Source organism: Sceloporus undulatus, chromosome 7, assembly GCF_019175285.1.
Source record: "Sceloporus undulatus isolate JIND9_A2432 ecotype Alabama chromosome 7, SceUnd_v1.1, whole genome shotgun sequence".
Classification (NCBI taxonomy): Eukaryota; Metazoa; Chordata; class Lepidosauria; order Squamata; family Phrynosomatidae; genus Sceloporus; species Sceloporus undulatus.
In genome coordinates this window covers 4,788,358-4,811,947 of record NC_056528.1, presented here as the reverse complement: position 1 = coordinate 4,811,947, position 23,590 = coordinate 4,788,358, and the positions used below count along the sequence as shown (strand labels likewise).

The 23,590-nt window shown below is 46.8% G+C and overlaps 1 protein-coding gene across 1 annotated transcript in view; it reads right to left on the bottom strand.

Annotated features, from left to right (window-relative positions):
• TTLL10 (tubulin tyrosine ligase like 10) overlaps positions 1-23,590 on the bottom strand; it is a 166,930-nt gene that overhangs the window by 34,503 nt on the left and 108,837 nt on the right. Inside the window, 6 exon segments of the mRNA XM_042479848.1 lie at positions 2,571-2,685; positions 4,001-4,119; positions 4,903-5,071; positions 7,031-7,123; positions 18,348-18,435; positions 18,437-18,986. Coding sequence (XP_042335782.1) covers positions 2,571-2,685; positions 4,001-4,119; positions 4,903-5,071; positions 7,031-7,123; positions 18,348-18,435; positions 18,437-18,986 — 1,134 coding nt within the window.

The following is a 23,590-nucleotide window of genomic DNA, read 5'->3' as shown; positions in this document are numbered from 1 at the left end:
ACCTCAATATATATATATATATATATCTTTTGTTTTTCTTTCTTCCCCCAAAATGAGCTGCTGCTCTAGCAATAAGATTATATCAATTTGCTAAAGTCAATGTTTTTACAAACGAATCTTCCCCCTCCTCTTCCCGGCTTCATAAAGAAAGCGCTATCTATCTTTTTGGATCTTGGTTACTGACAAGCTAAGAAAGTATCGCTGCCCTAATTGAACCAATTTGCATACTGTCTCTTCTTTTGCATAATGCTACAATATTTACTTTTGCCATCTTTCAGGATTTATTAGAGACAGATTGAGCGCTCCCAGGTGAATAATTTCAACCCAGAGATAGGAGACTGCGTTTGGACCTCAATAGCATCCTCCAAAGTTTACTTTTCGCCCATCATTTCTTGCAATCAGCACTCGTATATAATCACATTCTCTGTTTGTGTTTATGGAACAGTAGGATTAAAGAGACTTATTGATTCTCTAATGCTTTCTTGCTCTCACTGTCTTTTCTTCCTTCTCTTAGACGCACTCAGACAGAGGACCACTGGTTCCCTACAAATATAGTCCTATCCAGTCAGAGATCACATTGTGAATGTGATGATGCCGGAGTGACAAACAGTCAATAAGATGCCACTAAGGGCATGTGATGTCAGTCAGTAATGCCTAGGAATATCACTAAGAACAGATAAAGCTAATTCAGAGGGAGAGCAAGATTTTTTGGGTCTAGCAATATCACTAAGAACAAATAATGCCAATTCAGAGGGAGGGCAAGTTTTCTTGGGTCTAGCAACATCACTAAGAACTAACAAAGCCAGTTCCAAGGGAGGGCGAGCTTTTTTCGGTCTAGCAAAATCACAATTTAGGTCTAGCAGAATCACAAGCAAAGCCAATTCAGAGGAAGGGCAAGCTTCCTTGTGTCTTGCAAAATCACTAAGCCGATCACAAGCCAATTTTGAAGGAGGTCAAGCTTTTTTTAGTCTAACCCTGGCACTCTACAGATGGGCGCAATGGGACACCATTGTTACATGCGAGGGGTGGCGCTTCCAGACGCCCCTCGCATGTGACGAGGGCGTCAAAATAGCGGCACCCTGTACAGATAGGCACCACCATTTTGACACAATGGACACTTAGCGTCCGCACGTTGCGACATCATTGTGACATTGCAAGTGCGCACTGCGGCATCACAATCACGCCGCAAAAAGAACCTGGTTTGTCTGCTGCAGCTTCCTCATGCAGCAAAATAAGGGGCAGGCAGACCGCCAAAATTACTAAGAACGAACAAAGCCAATTTAGAGGAAGGGCAAGCTTTCTTGGGTCAAGCAAGATAACTAAGAATGAACAAAGCAGAGGATAGGCAAGCTTTCTTGAGTCCGGCAAAACCACAAAGCCAGTTCAGAGGAAGGGCAAGCTTTTTTGGGTCTTGCAATATCACTAAGAACAAATAAAGCCAATTCAGAGGGAGGGCAAGCTTTTTAAAAAAATCTCTCTGGTCTTACTTTGGAAAGGCCATGTATAAACACATGGAAAGGATGCTGATGCTGCTTTCTAGGGAGCCACCAAGCCACGCAAGTGCCTGCCACAACATCAAGACAGGGGCTTCCACACTAGTAACCCAATGTCTCTGCCTTGATTCAAGGAGGTTGGCACAAACTTTAACTTTGTCCAGAACCAGCCTTATAAATTCACAACAGCGATAATCTTACTGCAAAAAGGCTGCAAACTTCTTTTCCTTGGGGTGGGATGGGAGGTAGCATTTCAGCAATGCCCTATAACTTATTCTGTTTCCAACAGGCAAATGGAAGGAGATCAAGGGAACAATTCAGGCTTTGGAAGAACATGAAAACAAAAATCTCTGCGCACTGGAAGCCCTCTTCTGGGATGCTCAACAGTGTTCAAGCCTATATGTTTCCGAGCAAATGCGTCTGAAACATTCAAGCACATTTTTCAAAGCCACAAGAGCCAGACACATCTAAATGTGGAAGTCGAATTATGATTCCTTTTTGCTGAGCTCTATAGCCAATAAATAACACATTCTGGCCGGCATTATTGGTTAGTCCCAACTAGAATTGTAGTAGTTGTTGTGTGTCCAAGTTGTGCTGACTTATGGCTATCCTAAAGTGACCCTATGATGGAGTTTTCCTGGCCAGCTTTGTTCAAAGGGAGCTTGTCTTGGCTTTCTTCGGAGGCTGAAAGAATGTGACTTGACCAAATGGGTTTCCATAGCCGAGCCAGGATTTGAAACCTGGTCTCCAGAGCCGTAGTCGTAGTTCAAGCCACACTACATCACACCGACTCTCAAACAGATTAGACTCATTGAATCAATGGTTAAATGGTACGTCAATGCATAAGTAAATCCTACTGGTGTAATGGGTCTACTCTAGTCAACACTAATAACAGGATTCACTGTGTATACTTGACTGTAAGTCAACCTCATGTATACACCGAGGGCAGGATTTGGGACCAAAATTATGGATTTTGATATGACCCATGGATAAGTCGAGGGTAAAATTTGTGGATAAGCAAATGAATAAAGGTGTGGTAGAGTTAGGGATATGTGCACTGAAGGGGATGGAGCTTACTTTGCAGCCCTGTTGATCTTCTTCATCACTCGCTCGTACTCCCTGAGGTTCATCAGAAGGCCTATCTTGGTAGTGAGTATCTTGTTGTTAGGGATTTGGTAAAGCAGCTGTTCTCCTGGGAAGAAAGAAACCACCAGATTGAAGGTGGCATGAAGAATCAATGTCCAAGCATTGGGGAAGATTATTTTGGGACCTTTGTCTGCCGCAACAGATGCGCTGTGACGTCCCTCATGCGGCGCACCATCTGGATGTGGTGCATGAGCCACGTCATTGACACGCACCCCATGTAAACGGCAGTGCACCAAGATGGCGCCCACGTCACGCGGTAGGACTCGGAAGCATGCAAAAAATATAGGGGCCCTGGGACAGAAAGTACATTTGGGGCCCCTATATCTTTTTGCATGCTTCTGAGTCCTACCATGTGCCATCGTGGTGCACCACCATTTACATGGGGTGTGTGTCAATGACGTGGCTCATGCACCACATCCAAATGGTGCGGCGCATGAAGGATGTCACAGTGCCTCTGTTGCGGCAGACAAAGGAGCCGCATCTCTTTAGACCCCTCTTTCAGTGCCCCAGTTGCCCCAGCCTAGCTACGGGCTTGTTATATTTCCCAGAATTCCCCCATCCAGCATGGCCACTTATGCTCCATCATCAAAGGCAAACAGGTTGCCTCCCTCTGGATTGGAGCCTTGGACTGGGACAGTCTTCCCTTACGTGGGGGGATCTGTTCCGGACCCCCCGCGTAAGGGAAAAAACATGTAATGGGGCTCGTCCTGCGGTGTGTCATGGTGCGCACAGCACAGGGCACATGCCCCGTTATTTTTTCCGGGACGCACCAGGGTTTTTTCCAGTGCGGCTTCCAGCGTATGCTGGAAGCTACATAAGGTGTGCCTGCATATGATGCGGGCGCACTGTACTTGTTGACAATGGCTGCTGGATGGAACTGCCCATGTCCCAGGCTGTTCCAATCTACCTGCTTCATTTGCAAATCCCCAAAGGGTCCAGGCGCCAGTTGGCAACAGGAGAGGCTTCCAGGAATGAGCTGTTGTATGCCAACAGCATCCCAGACAACCTCTTCGCTGCCTCCAGGCAGATGCAAGTGGTCCTTTCCAGGACCTTCAGGCTCTCAGAGTCCTGATCTACCCATGGAGACGCACAGAAGGCGGACATCCTCCTCTGAGGTGTCACCCGGTGTGCTCAGCATAGGGTTGCCATATGTCCTGGAAAACCTGGACATTCCTGGATTCAAGGGATTAAAATACATCCCAGCTGGCTGGACCATCACAGGTCTGGTAAAATGGGACAGGGTCCGATCAACTGGGACTGCCTCTGCCGCACTGGGAGAGTTGGGGCTTTATGGGAATACGCTTTACCCACAAAGACAACCGGGCGAGATAGATGCCAAGCCAACTGCCCACTCCCTTTACCTTCCTTGAAGTTGTAATAGGTGTCTCTGAATTTGGTCTCACACCATTTCAGGATGTAATCCTCCCTCCGGTTGTCATAGATACGCTGCCAGCCCCTGTTCTTGCAATACAGGTTGAGTCTGTGATGGAGGGAAACAAAAGACTTCGGTTATTTCTTCTTCCTCGTACTCTTTTTCTCTCTGTCTCTCCTTTTGGAGGAAACCACTGCAACCGAGTCCTTGCGGTTAATTAGATCCGAGACCTTGAAATCCCATTTTTGAAACAGAAAGCTCTCTTGGTGGATGGTTCCACAAGTGTGGCAATGCATCCAGGTTGCAAACTAATGAGCAACACTGTCTAAGCAGGGAAGAAATGAGACTGGATGATGTCTTTCCATTAGAAAAAGCATGAAAGAGACCAGATAGAGTAAAGGGGAACAGACTTCCACACTGCGCACTACACAGCCTTGCCACACTACACAATTATAGCACTATTGTTCCACTTTAACTAGTCATGGCTCTGTCCTATTTCCATAGGGCACAATAACTGGATATGGAGACTTGGCAGACACTCCAGCAAGGAATTCCGAACATCCGAACTGCAGATCCCAGGAGTCCAAAAGATGGACGCCTGGAAGATAAAGTGGGATTGTAACACTATAGTTGTGTAGTGTGAATGCCCTGCTAGGATAAGCTGGACTAGATGCAATTGTGGTTAGTGGCTTCCATGCAAGAGGACAGTGAATCCACTCCAGGTTAAAGTCTGAACTGTATAGGAGCTATCCAAGGTGTTGCACCTATTTGGGAGATGGGGGTCTTTTCAAGTTCAGACTAAAACCCAAAGCAGAATCATCTCCTATTTGATAGGATAACAGAAGTGAGAAAAACAGAGCGAAGGGTGATCCCAGCTCTGGACATCCTTACAGATCAACCCCATTAGCTCCTCCGATGTAAAAGAAAGGCCCCGATGCAAGGGCTTCTTCTGGCTTCTTCTCCTCTTGGTGACTCATTCGGGGCGATGCCTTGGGTATAGCTTTGGGCACTTTGGATTTCGTTTCATTTGTCGGCTCCCCTTCAGCTAAGGTGGGAACGGCTGGAAAGAGAAAAGGAAGTGATATGTTAGGAGGCGCATGCCAGGGGATGTGGCAAGGGGTCCTGTCACAACTCATGGGGTCACCACTGATCACTGCTGGAAGGAGGCTGGGCACATCATCCTCCGATGCCCTCCTCACCAGCGCTTCTGGACTCCATCCCTTAGTGGAGCTGGTTGGATTTTCATATGGGTTTCGGGGACATTTGGTGGACATTTACAATCTTAACAATGGTACCATGATTATAAATGTGAATGGGAAACTTATGCAGGGTTGTAAGTCTGACTTATGCATGGTGACCGGACATGTCTTTGCCCCAGATGTGCACTACATTTCCACTTTCTGGTCATAGAATCATAGAGTTGGAAGAGACCCCAAGGGCCCTGATCCAGTCCAACCCCATTCTGCCACACAGGAACTCTCCATCAAAGCATCCCCATTGACAGATGGCCATCCAGCCTCTGTTTAAAGACCTCCAAGGAGGAATTCCAAAATGTCCTCCATTTTGGGCATGACTAAGAAGCATGTATGAACGTTTTTTGGTTTTTATTTCACTACGTCCTACATTTCTCTGGAATGAAGGAGTGCTTTGTCCTTCTTTGCAGTTAGGACATCTGGTCACACTCGACTTATGGCTGCATCCGCAGTGCAGAAATAACCCAGTTTGATACCACTTGAACTGCCATGGCTCCATGCGATGGCATTCTGGGAACTGTAGCTCTGTGAGACATTTAGCCTTCTCTGTCAGAGAGCTCCACAATAAAACGACAATTCCCAGAATTCCATACTATTGAGCCACGACAGTTTAAATTGGTGTCAAACTTTGTTTGAGGCTGATTCTCCAGTCCTTAGGACTGGAGCATGGCTTTGGTGCAGCTTTCGGACTCATAGGACGCATGCGTCATTTAAGCAGCATACCTCCAAAGTGACCCGAAGCAGCTTTATTTTGGCCTGTCTGCATGGGGCCTGAGCTTCCAAAGCAATTAGTTACCAGCCAAATGGAGCCAGTGCCCTCATTCTCAGGGTCACAGGGTTGCCCTGACCTGCCCTGACCTCTTTCCTGGCACCGTTAATTGGCACCGTCTCTCATTTCCTGGCCTCCAGAAACTTGATTGGCTTCATCCAGGTTTGCAAGCATACCCAAGGAAGCAAAATTACCCGAGCCGTAAGGGAGGAGATCATTCCTTGTTCTGTGCTTCTGGGGTAAGACAATGCTCACCAACAACTCATCAGTGCAGTGAGTTGTATGTCCAAGGAGTTTATCACACTGGGGCTTATTTTGGCATTAAAGAGAGAGTAAAGTGCATTTGAAGCATCCTGCAAATAAAGCAGAAATGGTGAGTAATTGCACAAATAAAGAGATATTGGACATGCATTGCTGCTGAAATCCCGAAAGTAAAAAGATGCACATGAATGCTCCTTTGTGCCCACTTTAATGGCGGGTTTTGTGTGACATTGTGTGAAACCGTTTTGCCTCATCATGCAGCACTATGATTCCACTTTAAATGTCATAGCTGCATCCTATGCGATTTTGGGATCTCTAGTTCAGGGAGGCACTACAGTTTCTTGGCTGAGAAACCCAAGTTTCCCCTCTCTCAACTGCAAACCCTAGGATTCTATGTAGGACTGAACGATGGCAGTTAGAGCGGAATCATAGCAGTATAACTGTGTGGTGTGGATGGGACTCTACAACTTTGAGGATGTGTCCACACCGCGGAATTAGAGCAGCATGACACCACTTTAACCTCCATGACGTATCCTATGGAACTGTGGTATTCAGAAGAATTTAGAGAGCTCTGGTATCTCACCAAACGTACAAATCCCACAATTCTGTAGGATCAGCCACAGCACTTAAAGTGGTGTAAGACTGCTTTAATTCTGCAGTGCAGCTGCAGTTAGTGCTGGATCACCCATCAGGTGCCAATACAGATAAGAGAGGGAAACCAAACCAGGGTGCCTACTGCTGTTTTGCTTTTCCGCTGGCGTGTCTTCCGGCATTTGGTTTTCAAACATTTGCATGGGCTTGGTGCTCCTGCTTGCTATGCGCTTGGAATCTACAAAGGAAAGAAACGAGAAACACTCATTAGGAAGAATAGCAAGGTTCACTGTTATTCACTGGTTTCTGGCTGAAATTAGGGTTTCCCAACACCAGTCTAATAGAAAAACAGAGTGGTGAGAATTGAGCATTTACTACCTGGTTTCCAGACACCCCCATATTTTGGGATATAGCATAGAAACATACATGGGCTCTTTGTGAGGCATGAATTCTGCATCGTTTTCACCTGTTATGCAAATGATATTTGGGGATGCTATTCCACATGGAAAAGCGCATGGGTTCTTTGTGTTGCAAGAATGCCACATTGCATTCTCCTGGAATTACCGCATCCCAGGGTTTTGTGCGTGTTGAGTTTTTATTCTGTACAGAAACACACACTCTTTGTGTAGCCTTTGGGAGAGTTTTGCCCACGCAAAAAGCAACACTGAAGGATCTTCCAACCCTATGATTCTATGATTCTCCTCTTTTGTGCAAGACTGCTGTGTTTATGTGCAAAAATAAGAGCAATTTGGCATCCCCATAACAGTGGCAAAAAAATTGGAGTTCTCCATACATGCCACGAATAGAGGACTGGAAAAACAAAATACATGAAACGAAGGAACTAGATAGGCTAACTGCAATATTAAATGAAAAGGATATAGATAAATGGGCTCAGCAGCTGTGTTCTGGAAGAGTTTATTCCTGACGTTTCGCCAGCATCTGGGGCTGGCATCTTTGGAGAATGTTGGCATGGAAGTGAGTGGGGTATATATACTGAGAACCCTGGTCAACTTCCTAGTCAACCGCACTGCCATTTACTACTACTGTACTGCATGCATTTGAGGAACTTGGTTGTAACCAAGAAAGGATCGTGCTCAAACAAACCAGTTAACCTCACAGACGACACAAGACTCAGTGATGGCGAACCTCTGGCACACGTGCCAGAGGTGGCACTCAGAGCCCTCTCTGTGGGCACATGTGCCGTCGCCCCAGCACAGAGTTTGCCAGAGTTTACTAGAAAGCCAGAGGGACATGGCACTTTGCAATAAATAAGTGGGTTTTGGGTTGCAGTTTGGGCACTCGGCCTACAAAAGGTTCACCATCACTGCCCTATGCTATCCACCTCACTGGGTTGTTGGTGGGGATGTTGTTGTTGTTGCTGCCGCTGGTGCTTTTACCACTGTATGGTTTCACAGCCTCCCAGTGATGTATTCAAGTCTTTTAACCCAAGTCTCAAGTTGAGTCTCAAGTCCTTGCAACTTAACAGAAAAAAAGGACATGGTGGTTTGTGGGGTGCGGTGCAGGTGGGTTTCAATAACTAAAAGATCGAGAAGACGTGCACAGAGTTGGGGGATTTCTCGGAGGCAAAAGGAAAGTGTTGAGCGATGGACTGGAGGTGGAAGGATCCTTCTAAAGCTTTCCAAAAGCTCCAGAAGGCTCATCCGATGTGCAGCAGGGATAGGATGCTGAGCAGACATCAACCCCTGCCTCAAGCCCATTGCCTAATGGGATGCTGCTCCTGGATGAAGTTGGACCAACAAGTCGGTGGCTAAAAATATACAAGTCTCAAGTCAAGTCAGCAAAGCATTTATTGCCAAGTCAAGGCTGAGTGGAGTCACTGAAGCAACTTGAGTCCGAGTCATGTCCGAGTCAATTGAGTCAAGTGTACATCACTGCAGTCTACCAGGTGTTACTGACTCATGTTTTGGCCTATCAATGGTTTGGATTCTGTCCAAGAACCTAAGAATTAGTGAGACATCGATGGATAATGTGCCATGTTCCAAGGACTCGGAACAATGGATGCAAGCTCCAGGAAAAGAGATTCCAGCTCAACATTAGGAGGAACGTCCTGACAATAAGGGCTGTTTGACAGTGAAAGATGGTACCTTGGAGTATGGTAGAGTCTCCTTCCTTGGAGGTCTTTAAACAGAGGCTGGATGGCCGTCTGTTGAGGGTGCTTGATTTAGAGTTCCTGCATGGCAGAAGGGGGTTGGACTGGACGGCCCTTCTTGGGGTCTCTTCCAACTCTATGATTCTATTATTCTATGATTCTATACTATCTTGTGTGTATGTGTGTGTGTGTTATTGTGTACAGTGGGCCCTTGCCTTACGCAGGGGATCCGTTCCGGACCCCCGCGTAAGGCGAATTCCACCTATGCTCAAGCCCCATTCATTTAACAATTCTTCCACAGGCACAACAAGCCACCTTCCCCAGAAGAGCATGAGAACATCGCAACTGAACAATAGCTTGCATTGTGTTAGTAGCTGCACTGCTTTGGTGCACTTCTCAAGATGGTATGGCTAGCGGGCACAGAACTGAAACCTCACCTCCTTGCTTATGGTATGGCGCACTCTTAGCCCTTTGCTTGCGGGTTCCCACACGTCTTTTTGCCTTGGCTGTCCCCCTCTGGGTCTCACCTGCTTCGCTGTAGTATGGATACCAACGGAAGCCTAAGCGAAGGGCAGACGTTTTCTCACTGGCATCCAAGGGTCTTTCATTCATCCATCCTAGTTAAGCCAAAGCAGTTTTGTAAGAACTGGTGGTGGGAGAAACGTGAATGGAGGGCGTGCGAAAGAAATAGCAAAGGCATCTTTTCTGGCACCCTTTGGAAAGAGATGCCTCTGGTTGATGGTAGCATCCAAAATGCACAATACAGTGGTGCCTTTATTGACCGACCAAAATGCAGCAAATACATGTTGCAAGCTTTCGCAGCGCCACTGGCTTCTTCGTTAAGCTTTGAAAGCAATGTGCTTTGTGCCTTTTAGTTGGTCAGTAAAGGTATCACTGTTTTGTGGCATTTGGATGTTGCCAGCAACCAGAGGCATCTCTTTCCAAAAGGTGCCTGCACTGAACTTTGCTACACGGACGATACGGCTACCTCTGGATATGTTTTCTGGTGGATGGGTACATCTCCTCCTCCTTTCCTCCACCCCACAAGGAACCTCAGTTCTTGGATTGATGGGCAGAGTCAGAGGTAAAAAGCCAGGGCCAAAGATATCAGTCTATTTTAGCCTTGAAGGTCCATCTTTCCAGGAACTAAGGTGTTTCAACCCTTATAGAACAGGGACGGAACCCATTTGCAAATGCTAGGAAGCTACCAAAGGATGGCATAACATGCAAAAGGGGGGGAATCCCATCTGGGGAACACTACAAGGGGCACATTTCATCCCAGGTGAGCTAGGTTTAACCCCAAGGCCTGATAGTCCCCATCCCTTGGCATTCCATGTCAGACCTCAGAACCGCGGTCCTTGAACAAAAGAACTACAAAGGCGGATTGGAAAAAGAAATAGTAGAATTGGAACTCATCCGTAAACGACAGTCCCACAGCAATGGACTGAACCGGGACAATGGCATCCTGACACACTACACACATTTCAACACTATTTGACCCCATCCTCAGTGGGGTGTCCTACACTCATCTATCCTCTTCAACTACAGGCTAGTTTCCAAAGCCAAACTGGTCTTGCCATCCCATCTCCATCTCTGATGGCTATGTCTTTGTCCATTGTTAAAACTGGACTTGCTACTTCATTTCCAAACCCAAAGGATTTTGAATTTGGATTGACATTCTCACACACCTATGGCACATGTATGTCTGTCCCCGTCAGGGGTGCTATCAGTGTGAGTTTCCCGCATGGCAGAATGCGGTTGGACTGGATGGCCCTTGAGGCTCTCTTCCAACTCTAGGATCCTATGCCATGGCACCAGAGCTGTGGATGCAGCCACAGCTGAAAGGTGCCCAAATCGCTCCCCAAGTCCCCATACCCTTCTCTGCAAAAACTGAATGCTTGGAAAATGCTGTCTTTGCAGCGGTTCCTTTGCTGCCTGTGTGCCAGCTCTTCTCATTATTTCATCAAGGCTCTTGAGCCGAAACGGTGCCTGGCCAAGAGACCCCCTTCTCCGTCTCTTTCCTCCGCTTGAGGCTCATTAGTACCTCTCTGGCTGCCTCTCACCGCTTAATTAATGAACACTTTCTCCATTCAAGAGCAAAGCTGGCTGCCTTTAATGAGGACTGACTGGCAGAAAACAAGTGGGAAGGATTTTTTAAAAGTCATATATATATATATATATATATATATATATATGCGCCAAAGCCTCCTCTGAATTGAAAGTGGATTTGCCATTCAGCCGGGCTGATTTCGAATGGCTGCGTCACAGATGAAAAAGGACATCAAAATAACAATACCAGACCGACAGCTGTACACACGGTTCCCCAATACGCACATTTTGGTACGTGTTCCAGAGATGACAAGTTCAATATATATATATATATATATATATATATATATAGTAAGTTGGACCTGCCAAGATTTCACAGGTCAAAATTGGGACCCATGTGGCCAAGCAAGAGCAGCTGGAAAATTAATGAAGAAGAACTCGCAAGCGAGAAAAGGCTGCAGCGGTTTGCTTTTGCCTGAGCCTACTGGGAAGGAAAAAGACATTGGGGTTTGCCGCACGACTAAAAAACCCAACTTACTTTATCGTTTCGAATCCTCTTCCGCTATTATCACTTGCATTTTGCCTCCGGCCTAAAACCTGCCTAAAACCCGGTTAGAATCTCCCAAGCTGGAAACTATTGATTGCAAATCGGCCAACTGAGCACAGTTTCTAGCTGAGTTTTAGGTGGGTCTTAGATTGGAGGCGGCATCGGTGACAAAATGTGATATTCAGCTGCGTCCCGGAAGAGGATTCAAACCGGGAAAGGTAAGTCAGATTTGTTAGCTGTGTGAAAAACTCCTCTGTGTCTTCTTCTCCTCTCCTCCCTGGTAAGCTAACTCAATGCAAACTACTTTTGCATTTAATACTTGGTTTGCAGCAATTGAATTAAGCTGAGGACCAAAGGGGGAAAGTGGGAGGAGGAGAGAGAAACCGGGACATTTTAAAAGAAGCTTTATAAAGTGGGATGGCAGAGGATTAATTGGGGGCATCCTTGCTAAAGCAGGAGATTTGGAGGGTATGCTGTATGTCTCACACTTGGGTTGTTACCAATGCATGGTACATTTTTTGCAGACACCAAATAACCTCTGGCTTGGTTTAACCTTTTAAAAATCCTATACTTTGTCCCCATTTGCCAAAAAGCTTGAGATGGTGTCCCATCGTCTTCTTACAATGACCCTGTGATGTAAACCATGCTAACCTATTGATCCATGTGCAGCCAGTGTGTTTCATGGGCTAACTAGGGACTTGAGATTGCAATTCAGTCTTCCCTATCTGATCAATACCTTTCTGAAATGGGAGCTTGAGAGACATTCCTTTTTGGACTATAGCTCCCAGGATCTTCCAGCCACCAGCCCCACTGGATAAGGGTTTTTAAGAGGTCCAAAAAGTTCCATCATCCATTGCACCCCTTTGACCATCCCATTCTAATGGAAATCTTGAAATGTTCCTCCTGGCTCCATATTCAACAGAAGGGTGAACACTGCCATCATCCCTTTCTGTTCTGGGACTCTTGCAAACTAGTTTGAAGGGAAGCTTGGAAAAGTTACCTTCTATGCATGGTTGGGGGCGGGGGGGACACAACAACTCCTCAGGCCCCTGACCCACAAAGATGATGGCTGGGGATTCTGGGAATTATGATCCAACACACTGACCTTCATAGAAGGCTGTTGGTGATGTGCAGGAGTTTCCTGATTGAACCCAAAAGGAAGCCTCCATCTGACCTACTCCAGATCACCCAACTTCCTTCTCCAAAAGAACCTCCACTCAGGGCTGGCCAAGAGCAAGGAAAAGTAACTTTTTGCTCTACAACTCCTCAAGTTACTCCACCAGGATGACTATTAGTCATTCTGGAGCTTCTGGGAGCAGGCCAGGCTCTGTCTCAAAAATGTCTCCATCCATAAGTCACCACCACCGCCACCACCGAAACCACCACCGCCTATCCTTTGGGAAGCAGATGGGCAAACCTGAGAAGCATGATGGCCTGCGGAGAGTCAAGAGGGGTGGGAAGCTAAAGAGCTTCTTCCTGCAGACCTTCTGTTCCTGGGGAGTTGGTGTTGAAGCTCTTTCCCACCTTGAAGCCATGTCCTCTGGAAGCTGACTCAGGCCTAGCTCACAATGGGGAGGCTGTGATGTCACCTTTTGACTCTTGGCTCAGCTGGCCAACCATCTTCTCTGAGAGGCAAAGTGGCACATGGACCTGTGTTCCTCGGGGGCAGAGCTCCTGCTTCGCATGGGGTTCAATCCCCAGGTGCTCCAAGGTTTCATTGTTGTTGCTAACCACCTTCGAGTTGATCTCAACTCATGGCAACCCTGTGCATGAGACATCTCCAAGATTCCCCATCTTCCACTGGTCGGCTTAGGTCTTATAAATCCATGTCCATGGCCTTCTTAATAGAGTCCATCCATCTTGCATGTGGTCTTCCTCTCTTTCTACTTCCCTACACCTTTCCTAGCACAGTGCACCGTTCTGGACACACACCCTCCCCACGTAAGGCAAATGGTGCATATGCTTGAGCTCCATTGGATAGCATGGGGCTTGTGCATGATGCATGGCGTGGCACACACACCATTCATTTCCCATTGTGCGGCTCTCAGCGTAAGGTGAAAGTTGCATAAAAGGTGCCCGCATCTGACATGTGCACACTGCATTATTATCTTTTCCAATGATCCATGCCTTCTCATGATGTGGCCAAAGTACGACAGCCTCAACTTTATCATCTGGGCTTCCAGGGAGATTTCAGGGTCGATCTGTTCAAGGACCCATCCATTTGTCTTTGTGGCTGTCCACAGTATCCTTAGCACTCTCTTCCAGCACCACATCTCAAATGAATTGATTTTCTTTTCATCCACTTTCTTCACTGTCCATCTCTTGCATCCATACATAGTAACAGGGAAAACAATGGCTTGTACGATTCTAACTTTGTGTATGGGCCCGAACGGACAGGCCAAATATAAAGCTGCTTCGGGTCACTTTGGAAGAATGCTGCTTAAATGACACATGCATCTTAAGAACCCAGAAGTTGCTCCAAAGTTGCTTTGCAGTCCTTAGGACTGGAGCGTGGCTTTGGAATGGCTTCCAGCCTCTTAGGACACATGCAGCATTTAAACAGCATACCTCCAAAGTGACCCAAAGCCGCTTTATTTTGGCCTGTCTGTTTGGGCCCTATCTTTAGGATTTTCATAGGCACCCTCCCCATTCCCAGTCTTCTTCTGATCTCTTGACTACAGTCCCCATTCTGATCAATGTCTGACCCAAGGTATGGGAACTCTTTTACTATTTCGATTTCCTCGTTGTCTAGGTTGACTCCAGCCCCAAATCTTAGGGACCCTCTGCCAGCCAACGCAAGCAAATATGATCTAGATGGGGAAAGGGTCTCAGGAAGAGTAAGGCTCCTATACCTTACTTGAAAAGCCTCTGTGTTGCATGCAGAAGATCACAGATCCAGTCCTCAGCATCTTCCATTAGAACGACTTGGGACCCTTTCACACATAGTCCTATGATTCTACTTTAACTGCCATGGTCCTATGGATAGCAGCTTGAGCTACTTTAGGTCAAACCCGCTGCGGATATATAGGGATAGATGAGGATCACATTGGGCTTGATTTGTTCATTTTGAGAAGATCATTACCCCATTCCTTTATAAATATGACCGAAAGAAATAGAGATTTTGTATTTTCAAATGTGGGTGAATGCAAATCTCACCAATTTTTAAGGAGCTGGGGCTTTTGTTGCAGAAACCCAGAATTAGCAGGGAGACCCGGAGCTGGTTGGAAAGGAAACTTAACTTATTTAGCTGCAGCGATCCCAGAAGGAAATGCATCCAAATTACTGGGGCCTGGATTTCAAAGTGAACCAAGCTTTTATAGTACTTTGAACAAAGAAAAGTACAATTGGTTACATATGAATTTAAACATATAGACCCCTTCACCATCTCCAACTGTCCTGTATTACATTCTTTTGCTTTTTAGGGCCGTCGCTTTTTGCATGACCTGATGCCCATCATCCTGGCAACCCTTGCCCTCCATACCTTTCAGTACTATTTGCGCATAGTCAAATCAAATCCCAATTTTACTCCGCTCTGGGCCCACAACAAACTCCAACTCCCAGAATGCCATAGCTTTCAGCCAGGGCAGTTAAAGTGGTACCAAACCGGGTTATTTCTCCAGTGTGGATGTCACTAAGAAACGTCACTAAGAAAATTACAGGGCTCAGAGGGTAACAAGAAGATGCTCAATTGTCAAAAGCCTCTCCATTTTTTAAACTAGGCATCATTTTCTCTATATATCTTTATTTCCGCCAGCAAAAGCTGACCGCGAATCCTATTTTTTACCATCTCTACCCCCAAAGAACGGTCCTCTATCCTCAAGAAGTGCTAAATTAAATGGCCTTGTAAAGCAGGGAAGATTGAAACGTTCATAACTCTCCCTCTCAACCCTGATTTATTTTCAAGGCACAGCTTGAAGTCTTTCCAGCTCAGGGAAGAGCCGAAGTCTTCGGAGGCGGAAAATCTTCCTGCCGAATGTATCTTGGGAGACAGAAAAACCCAAAGTAGGTTGACTTAAAAAGACTCGGGGAATCGGATTGGAAAGGGATGAGAGAGGGACATTTCGACTCCCGATTTGGAGCCTGTAAATGGAACCAACTGTTTTAAAAACTGCATTTTCCCCGACTGCCGTTTTCAGAGTCCTCCGAAATGCAGAGGTGTTGGTGGCTTCCATATCAAGAGGGATGGCGGATCTGCTCTGGGATTTAGTCCGAACATTTAATTCCAAATTACTAGCACATATCCCCCCCAAATATTGTCTACAGATGTCACTAAAACCAAAACAGCTGTCGCTGAACCTGAGTCAGTAGACTCCAGACTGTGCCGCATTCTTCAAGTGAAGCATGTGAAGACGGCACATCCATAAACCTGAGCTTTCCAAATGATTATTGATGGTTATTGATTATTCTGATGGCATGCTGCCTAACATTGCGCAGATGAAAACCAGGGCGCATGAGGCCAAGGGACATGGGGATGCGGTTGAGAGGTCCAATGTGGAGGAACGCACAAGCGAGGAAGGCTACAGCTTTGGGCAGGGAATAATGCCAGATGCAGGTGAAACGTCAGGAATAAATTCTTCTAGAACAGGGCCACACAGCCCCCAAACCCCACAATAAACTATAGTCTTGAGCTCAAATTGTAGTTCGCATTTGAACCGAATCGCTGAAGGGATTAGGAGAGGGGGGGCATGCGCTAGACCCATTTAACCCAGTCTTTTTGACACTGTTTTCTGCTTCTTTTTGGATAAACCGATTCCGCGCAAGTGAGAACCAGATGCAGGTCAATTTGCCCTTCGACCGGCTGGAGCAGGTCCATTTTGAGTCCATTCATGAATGTAAACCACAAGTGGGTTATTTTACAGGGGGAAATGCAGTCGGGGCAAATGTAGTGGGAACCATGCTCTGCTGTCGAATCGATCCATCGATTCGGATCAAAGACCGATTTATATGTAAGTGGGAATGAGACCCAAGGTAACCCTCAATAGCTCAGTGTTAGACGGTCCTGTGTTTGATCCCTAGCATCCCCAAATAAAGAGGTCTGAAGTACAAGTGATGGAAAAGGCCATCTTCCATCTAAGAGTTTTGGAAGAAGTTGCCAGTTAGAGCAGACACTACTATCCTAGAAGGACGAAGGGTCTAAGTAGACAACTACCCATATTTTTGGACCCTTTCTTGTGAAAGATGCCATAGCTAAGGCATTTTTATGGCAAGCAGAGGGTCTTGAGTTCAATCCTTGGCATCTCCAGAGAAGGGGAAAAGGTACCAAGTGATGGTTGACCATGAGTCAACTTACCCAGAACTTGGTCACCCAACACTCACTTTTCCAATATGGCAGCTTTGGATGTTCATTCGTTCTAAACTCAATCTCAGCCTATTTCCAAGTGCTATGTCTTTATTGAAACGTCATCGTCTCTGTCTCTGCCTGCCCAACCCTTTCACAATCAACTCATATCCATTTTATGATTATTGAGGCTTTAAAAGGACAATTAACAACCGATATTTTTCCTGTCAGGGAGATAAAGATAACAGGTTTTTAAAAAGCATACAAATGTTGGGCGCTCTCGCTTCTTTCTCATTCTCCCTGTGTTTTCCTGCCTTCTGGCACAAATTGCCTTATTAATGAAGTTAACATCTTTGCCTTCAGCCAAATTGTCTAGTAATGAGACCAAGGATGTTATATCTATATATTTGTTTCCATATTCTTAATTTGCTCTTTTATAAGTCTCACTTGGGCAATTTTAGTTTTACGAAGTTCTTGGCAGGAAGGGAAGCAAGGCCTCTAGTTTTGTTCACCGCCAGACTCTTGTACAGAGTATATTTTAGGATGGACCTACAGAGAAAATGCAAATTGATACTTGGATAAGGAACTGTTGACGCAACAAGTTGTTACGCAAGCGCCACATGGCAACGTGCGGACGCCGCACAGCACTTATGTAACAATGGCGGTGCCCATGTATACAGGGTGCTGCCATTATTACGCCGCTGCCACATATTAGGGTTGCGGGGCATGCGGTCACTCTGCCCCCACGCAACCCCAGTACATGGCAAGGCTGGCGCAAAGGACCGCGGCATATTTTTTGGTGGGACGTGGTGACCCATTGCAAGCTGAGGATGTGTCTCAATGTGGGACAAATAACACAGGCTTAATGTGCTTCTTAAGTGTGCCCAGCCTGTAGAATGTGCTGAACAGCTAAGGATTTTAATGCTCATCATTATAGAAAGTCAGATTGGATATAGCTAGGAAAGCAGTGTTGTGGACAAGAGCATCTTCAGAGTTGTTGGGCTCTTCATTTCGTCCCCATCCATGTCAACCAGAGGTGTCTTCTCACACCCAGATGGCACATTACAGCCAGACTACAGATTCTTACACTCAGCATGGCTTGACTGTGACTCTGAGAGTAACTCATCATGGGTTAGAAGGGGAAGGAAACCTATTGGGAAGATCCTACCTACTGTTGGCACAACTGGGAATGAGTTGGCCTGCTTCCTTCCCTTCCCTTCCATTTACAAAGAGGAATGCAATGGCTCTGCTGTGCAAGCAAGGCTTATAATTTAAACTTCCAGTTCTACCTGTGCTGGAAGCTCATAGGGATACCTAGGGAGGATGTTCAGAAAGGGGTCACCCAGGCCAGAAGGTCAAAGGTGGGTTGGGAGAAATGTGGTTGGAAGATGGTGGACGTAACTGAGATGCTGCCCCTACCTGGAAGCCAGGTTGCCTTCTTCTTAACCTTTTTTAGGAATCAAAGCTCTGAGATTCACCTGCATCTACTGATGAAAGTCCATCAAAGTGCTGATGACCTCCTTCCGTTCCCGGCTTCCCCTTCTTTTTCCGCTTGCCGGTGCCCCCCCGCTAGGATGCCCTTCACATTTAACTTCGAGGTGGAATGGGACTTTTTAGGTGGGTAGCTGAGAGAGTCCTGAGGGAGCCCAGTGGGTCTCATGTGGGCATCAGCTTCCTGGCTGTGGCACATGACATGTGATTTCATGGGACCCTCCTTGAACCCTTCTGTATGGACCTGGCTCCCCTCCAGCAAAGCATTGCTACATCCCACACTGGGCCCAGAGCTTTCCAGAGACATGCTCTGGCTTTGATTGGCTTCTGTAGCCCGGTCTCTTTTTATTGTGTTCGTCTTTGTAATTCCTGATCTCAGCGTGGAGAAACCCTGGAGATCCAGGGCCTCCATTTGGTTGCTGTCACTGAGTTCACAGCTGCTGATCGATTCCACAATGGGCTCCATCCGGAGTGCTATCTTTTCTTTTCCCAACTGCGATTGGAGTCGGCCTCCTTTGGCACCCACATCCTCTTCGGGAGGTTCATCTTGGTCACTCAGCGGTCGGAAAATAGATCTCCTTCCAGGGAGTTGCCTCGCAGATGCCCATTTGTGCTCTGGGCAATGACTGTGTGGAGACAAAGATGAGCCAGAGGTTAATTCAAAAGCTATCAACCTTGACTTTTCTGAGTCCTTCTCCCATCAACGACTCAGGATTATTAATGGTGCCAGGCCCATAGCTAGGCCTTTAGGGGACCTGGGGCAGAAAGTAAATTTGGGGCCCCTATATTTTTAAAATTAGGTGATCCTGGAGCCGATTCTAGGGCTTGGGAGGGCAGAGTGTTCGCACGCTCCCGAGTCCTACCACGCACTGTTTGCCATCTTGGTGCACCGTCATTTACATGGAGTGCGCGTCAATGATGTGGCTCATGCGTGCATCCAAATGGCGTGGTACCCGAGGGGCGTCACAGCATTGTTCCAGGGCACTTATGGCACCTCTGTTGCGGAGAACAAAAGAGCTACGTCTCTTTGGCATCAATAAAAGTGTAGTGTCTAGATCAAGGGAAGTAACAGTGCCACTCTATTCCACTCTGGTCAGGCCTCACCTGGAATATTGTGTCCAGTTCTGGGCACCACAGTTTAAAAAGGATGTGGAGAAACTGGAGCCATGTGTCCAAAGGAGGGCGACTAAAATGGTGAAAGGTCTGGAAAGCATGCCCTATGAGGAACGACTCAAGGAGCTGGGGATGTTTAGCCTGGAGAAGAGAAGGTTAAGGGGTGATATGATAGCCCTGTTTAAATATTTGAAGGGATGTCATATTGAGGAGGGAGCAAGCTTGTTTTCTGCAGCTTAGGATCATATTGACTTTTCCAGCTGCTGCATCTCACTGCTGATTCATGTCCAGCCTGTGGTCCACTATGACTCCTAGATCCCCATGTACTGCCTTCAAGCCACCTATATCTGTGTGTTTCATGATTCATAATATAATAATAGACAGGGAGTGGGTGAGCGGAGGCGGAGGGAAAGGTTGAAGAGACAGCAAAGGAACAGAGAGGCTAACCTTGCCATGGCACGCCCTAAGTGCTTTAGAAACGCATTGTTAGGCTTGGCTTCCAGGCGAGCCATGAGGAAAGTCTACTGCGCCAGTGGCACAAGAGGGGTTCGAAGCACGGCTTCGCTGCTCCTTCGGGGAGACGTGGCACGTTTGCCTTGGCTCTGCGACGCCGGTGTCTCAAGCGGCCTCCGAGCATCCAGGATCTGAAGGCAGCTTTTTCCCTGGCAAGCCCAGCAAAAGCCTTCAGCATGATCAACAAGGGAGAGTCTCCTAGCAACTGCTGCTTAGGAACTGTTGCTAGAGTTGAGAAGGATTTCCTGCTTCTCCTGCGCATACTTGACGTATAGCAAGCAACATGCACACATATATGCATTTGGGGTAAGGCGGGTACTGTCATGGAGGTTGGCATCAGGTATGATGGGCACTGGGTGCTCCCTCTTCTGTTGGCGAACTTTAAAAAGTGATGGAGGCCAGTGCCGTTTTGATTTCCCATCGTGCCACAGGTCAATGCGCACCGGAGGCATTGCAGCTGGGGTTGCCAGAGTGAAAACTAGCAATTGCAATGGTTGTGTAGAAGAGGGGATTTTGGCAGGTGTTGCTTGTCCTGCAACCAGATCAGAAGCAACACCTGTTGAAATCCTTTCTACCTTTGAACCATTAGACTCTAATGGTTGGGTACAAAGGATTTCAGCAGGCCTCGTTTGTGACGTGGTTGTGTGACAAGCAATTCCCCCTTCTACACAACCGTCACAATGATCAACACAACAGGAGCAATATGCTGTTTTCCAGTGGCATCGGCTACCCCTTCTTATCTCCAGCATTGTCTTGGCTGGAGTGAAAGGCAGATGAGTGAAGGGTTTCCAGATCTCAGGGCCCCGTCCCTCTTTCCCAGTCTTCGGCCATAAAGGATAGCTTGGTTTGTGTATTCCTGCATGGCAGATGGGGTTGGTTTGTGTATTCCTGCATGTTGTCTCTGGGCGAGAACACTATCTTGAAAAGCATATCTGTCGGAGATGCTTTGATTGAGAGTTCCTGCATGGCAGAATGGGGTTGGACTGGATGGCCCTTGGGGTCTCTTCCAATTCTATGATTCTGTGATTCTATGAATTGGTGTCTATGCTCCTCATTTGTTAGGCTTTGTGTTATTTATTTGAATGGCCTGCCCTATGTGACTGTGATTGATTCAAGTATCAAGCTTAGTGACATCTACTATGGTCTATACCAGTGATGGTGAACCTTTTAGAGTCCGAGTGCTCAAACTGCAACCCAAAACCCACTTATTTATTGCAAAGTGCCATGTACCTCTGGCTTTCTAGTAACAAACTCTGGCAAACTCTGTGCTGGGACGATGGCACATGTGCCCATAGAGAGGGCTCTGTGTGCCACCTCTGGCACACGTGTCATAGGTTTGTCATACTCTTGTAACATCCCCAGGGCCTACCCTTTGTGACATTGCCAGGGTTATCCTTAGGTTTTATGCTTTATCTCTTTAAGATTTAGGGTTGTCTCTTGTCCATGGGGCTGGTGGCTGACCATGCCAACCTTTGATGCCCATCCTATCTGCGGTCCATCTTTGCAGTTGTGGAGTCTCCTCCCAGACAGACATGTTTGGTTGGCACAACTTTATTGTCTTATCCTGGCACCTGGCCAAGCCTTTTATTGGTTTTAATCTTCCCAGCTCTTTTAAAAAATCTGTCTGCAAATTGGTTCCGAGGCTGAACATCTTAATGTTCACGTTCACCATGGCGTCGCGGCGACATGCTTTCGCCCCCACGAAGACGATTTCGTGGCCCGTCTTTGGCTGATTTTACGATTACGGCTGAGCCATTTTAATTTCTCCTCTATTATTTGTGGCGGGTTTTTATAGCTTGCTATCTGATCTACGTTTTTATTGGGATTTTTTTTCTTCTTCCTTAGGCTGTTGTGAATTGTTTTAAATTGTTTGTCTCCGACAGAACTTCCTCCGTCGGGTGACAACCAAATAACTAATGAGGCTGGGAGCAGGGACATGATAGGGAGTTAGAAAGTGATTCATGGCATTGGAGAAAGTGGTGCAGGAGAAGCCAAAGAGGTCATTCTATCAAGCTAAACAATGGGAGATCCAGGAGGGGCAAGAAAATAGCTGTACTCTGTCTAATGGCAGGGCTGGCCCTGGCTGGTTTGCATGACTCTATTCCAGTGATGGCGAACCTATGGCACGTGTGCCAGAGGTGGCACTCAGAGCCCTCTATGGGCACATGTGCCATCACCCCAGCACAGAGTTTGCCAGAGTTTGTTACTAGAAAGCCAGGGGGACATGGCACTTTGCAATAAATAAGTGGGTTTTGGGTTGCAGTTTGGGCACTCGGCTTCTAAAAGGTTCACCATCACTGCATTGCCTATGATAAGACATGCTGGGTTAGAGCAACTGCCTCGTATAACTCACAGGTCTGAGACAGACGTGGCAGCACCGGTTCTAGGGTTCCAGAGTGCACAGCAACCGCACGCTCCAGAACCTTACATTTTGCCGGCGGCACCATGACTGCACAGCCCTGCCCACATGGGACAAACATCCATGATGCAAGCGCGGTGCAGCATCCACACCTCCTGGTGCCGCACTTGCATTTTTGACGCACCACAATGCGCCAATGGTGCACTGATGACGTCGTCCCCATGCACCGAGAAGAACCCAGTTTGCTCTGGAGGGATGCTGCGCAGTTTGGCTGCGGTGGCGTCCCTCCGGAGGAAAACTGGGCACCTCCATAGTCATGTATAGACCATCGTAGATGGTCACCAAGCTCTGGTGCCACAACGCACAACCATTCCTAGAATCCCATCGCATTGAGCCTGGCAGTCAAAACGGTGTCAAACCTGATTAATTTCTGCAGTGCGGACGCAGCCTGAATGAACAGAAGAATAACATGGGACAAATATAGACAGACTTGTCCATCCCTATTTATGCAAAAGCTCAGGAGTGTAAAATGTCCAGAAGTGAAGCTCAAGTGCAGGGCCTTCTTGGTGGCTGCTCCGAGGCGCTAGAACTCCCTTCCTGGGAAGGCTAGGAAGATATGCTATCTTTCTATCAGCAAGCAAAGACTATTTTTAAAATCCCAACAGGCTTTTGAGAACTGAATGTTTATAAAGAAACGGCTTTGAAAAGAATGCTTTCTTAAATGGCTTTCTGTTATATTTAATTGTACTTGTTAAATAGTTTTATAACATTATAAATTGTTGGATTCCGCCTTCAGCGTTGACCTTTTATGCTTCGATTATAGGACTGCATTATTGTTTTAATTTGTAAGCCAGTTCTGGGGAAAAGACAGACTGTAAATAAGGTTAATAACAATGATAACACAGCTTTTTTTGCTTTTAGCCAAGAAATCCATTACCGATTAAGGAACAAAGTCGCCTTCTTTGTCCCTTTGGGTCTAATTTTTTATCACCCTCCTGAATGGCTGAGCGGAGGCTGAATTTTCGGATCATGATTTGCTCTTTTGTGAGCGGCCGTGGCTAAAACCCGCAGCTCAGGCAGAGCCTTTGAAACTGTAATGGCACCTTTGATTTTCAATCTGCGGATGAAGGTGGAGGCAGAGGAGAGACGACGGTGGGTGTCAGATGGTGCCAGAAACACCCTGGGCTCCCTCGACAACTATACAGTGCCCGGTGCCAACAGAATGCCAACCCTGGCTTTGTGGGC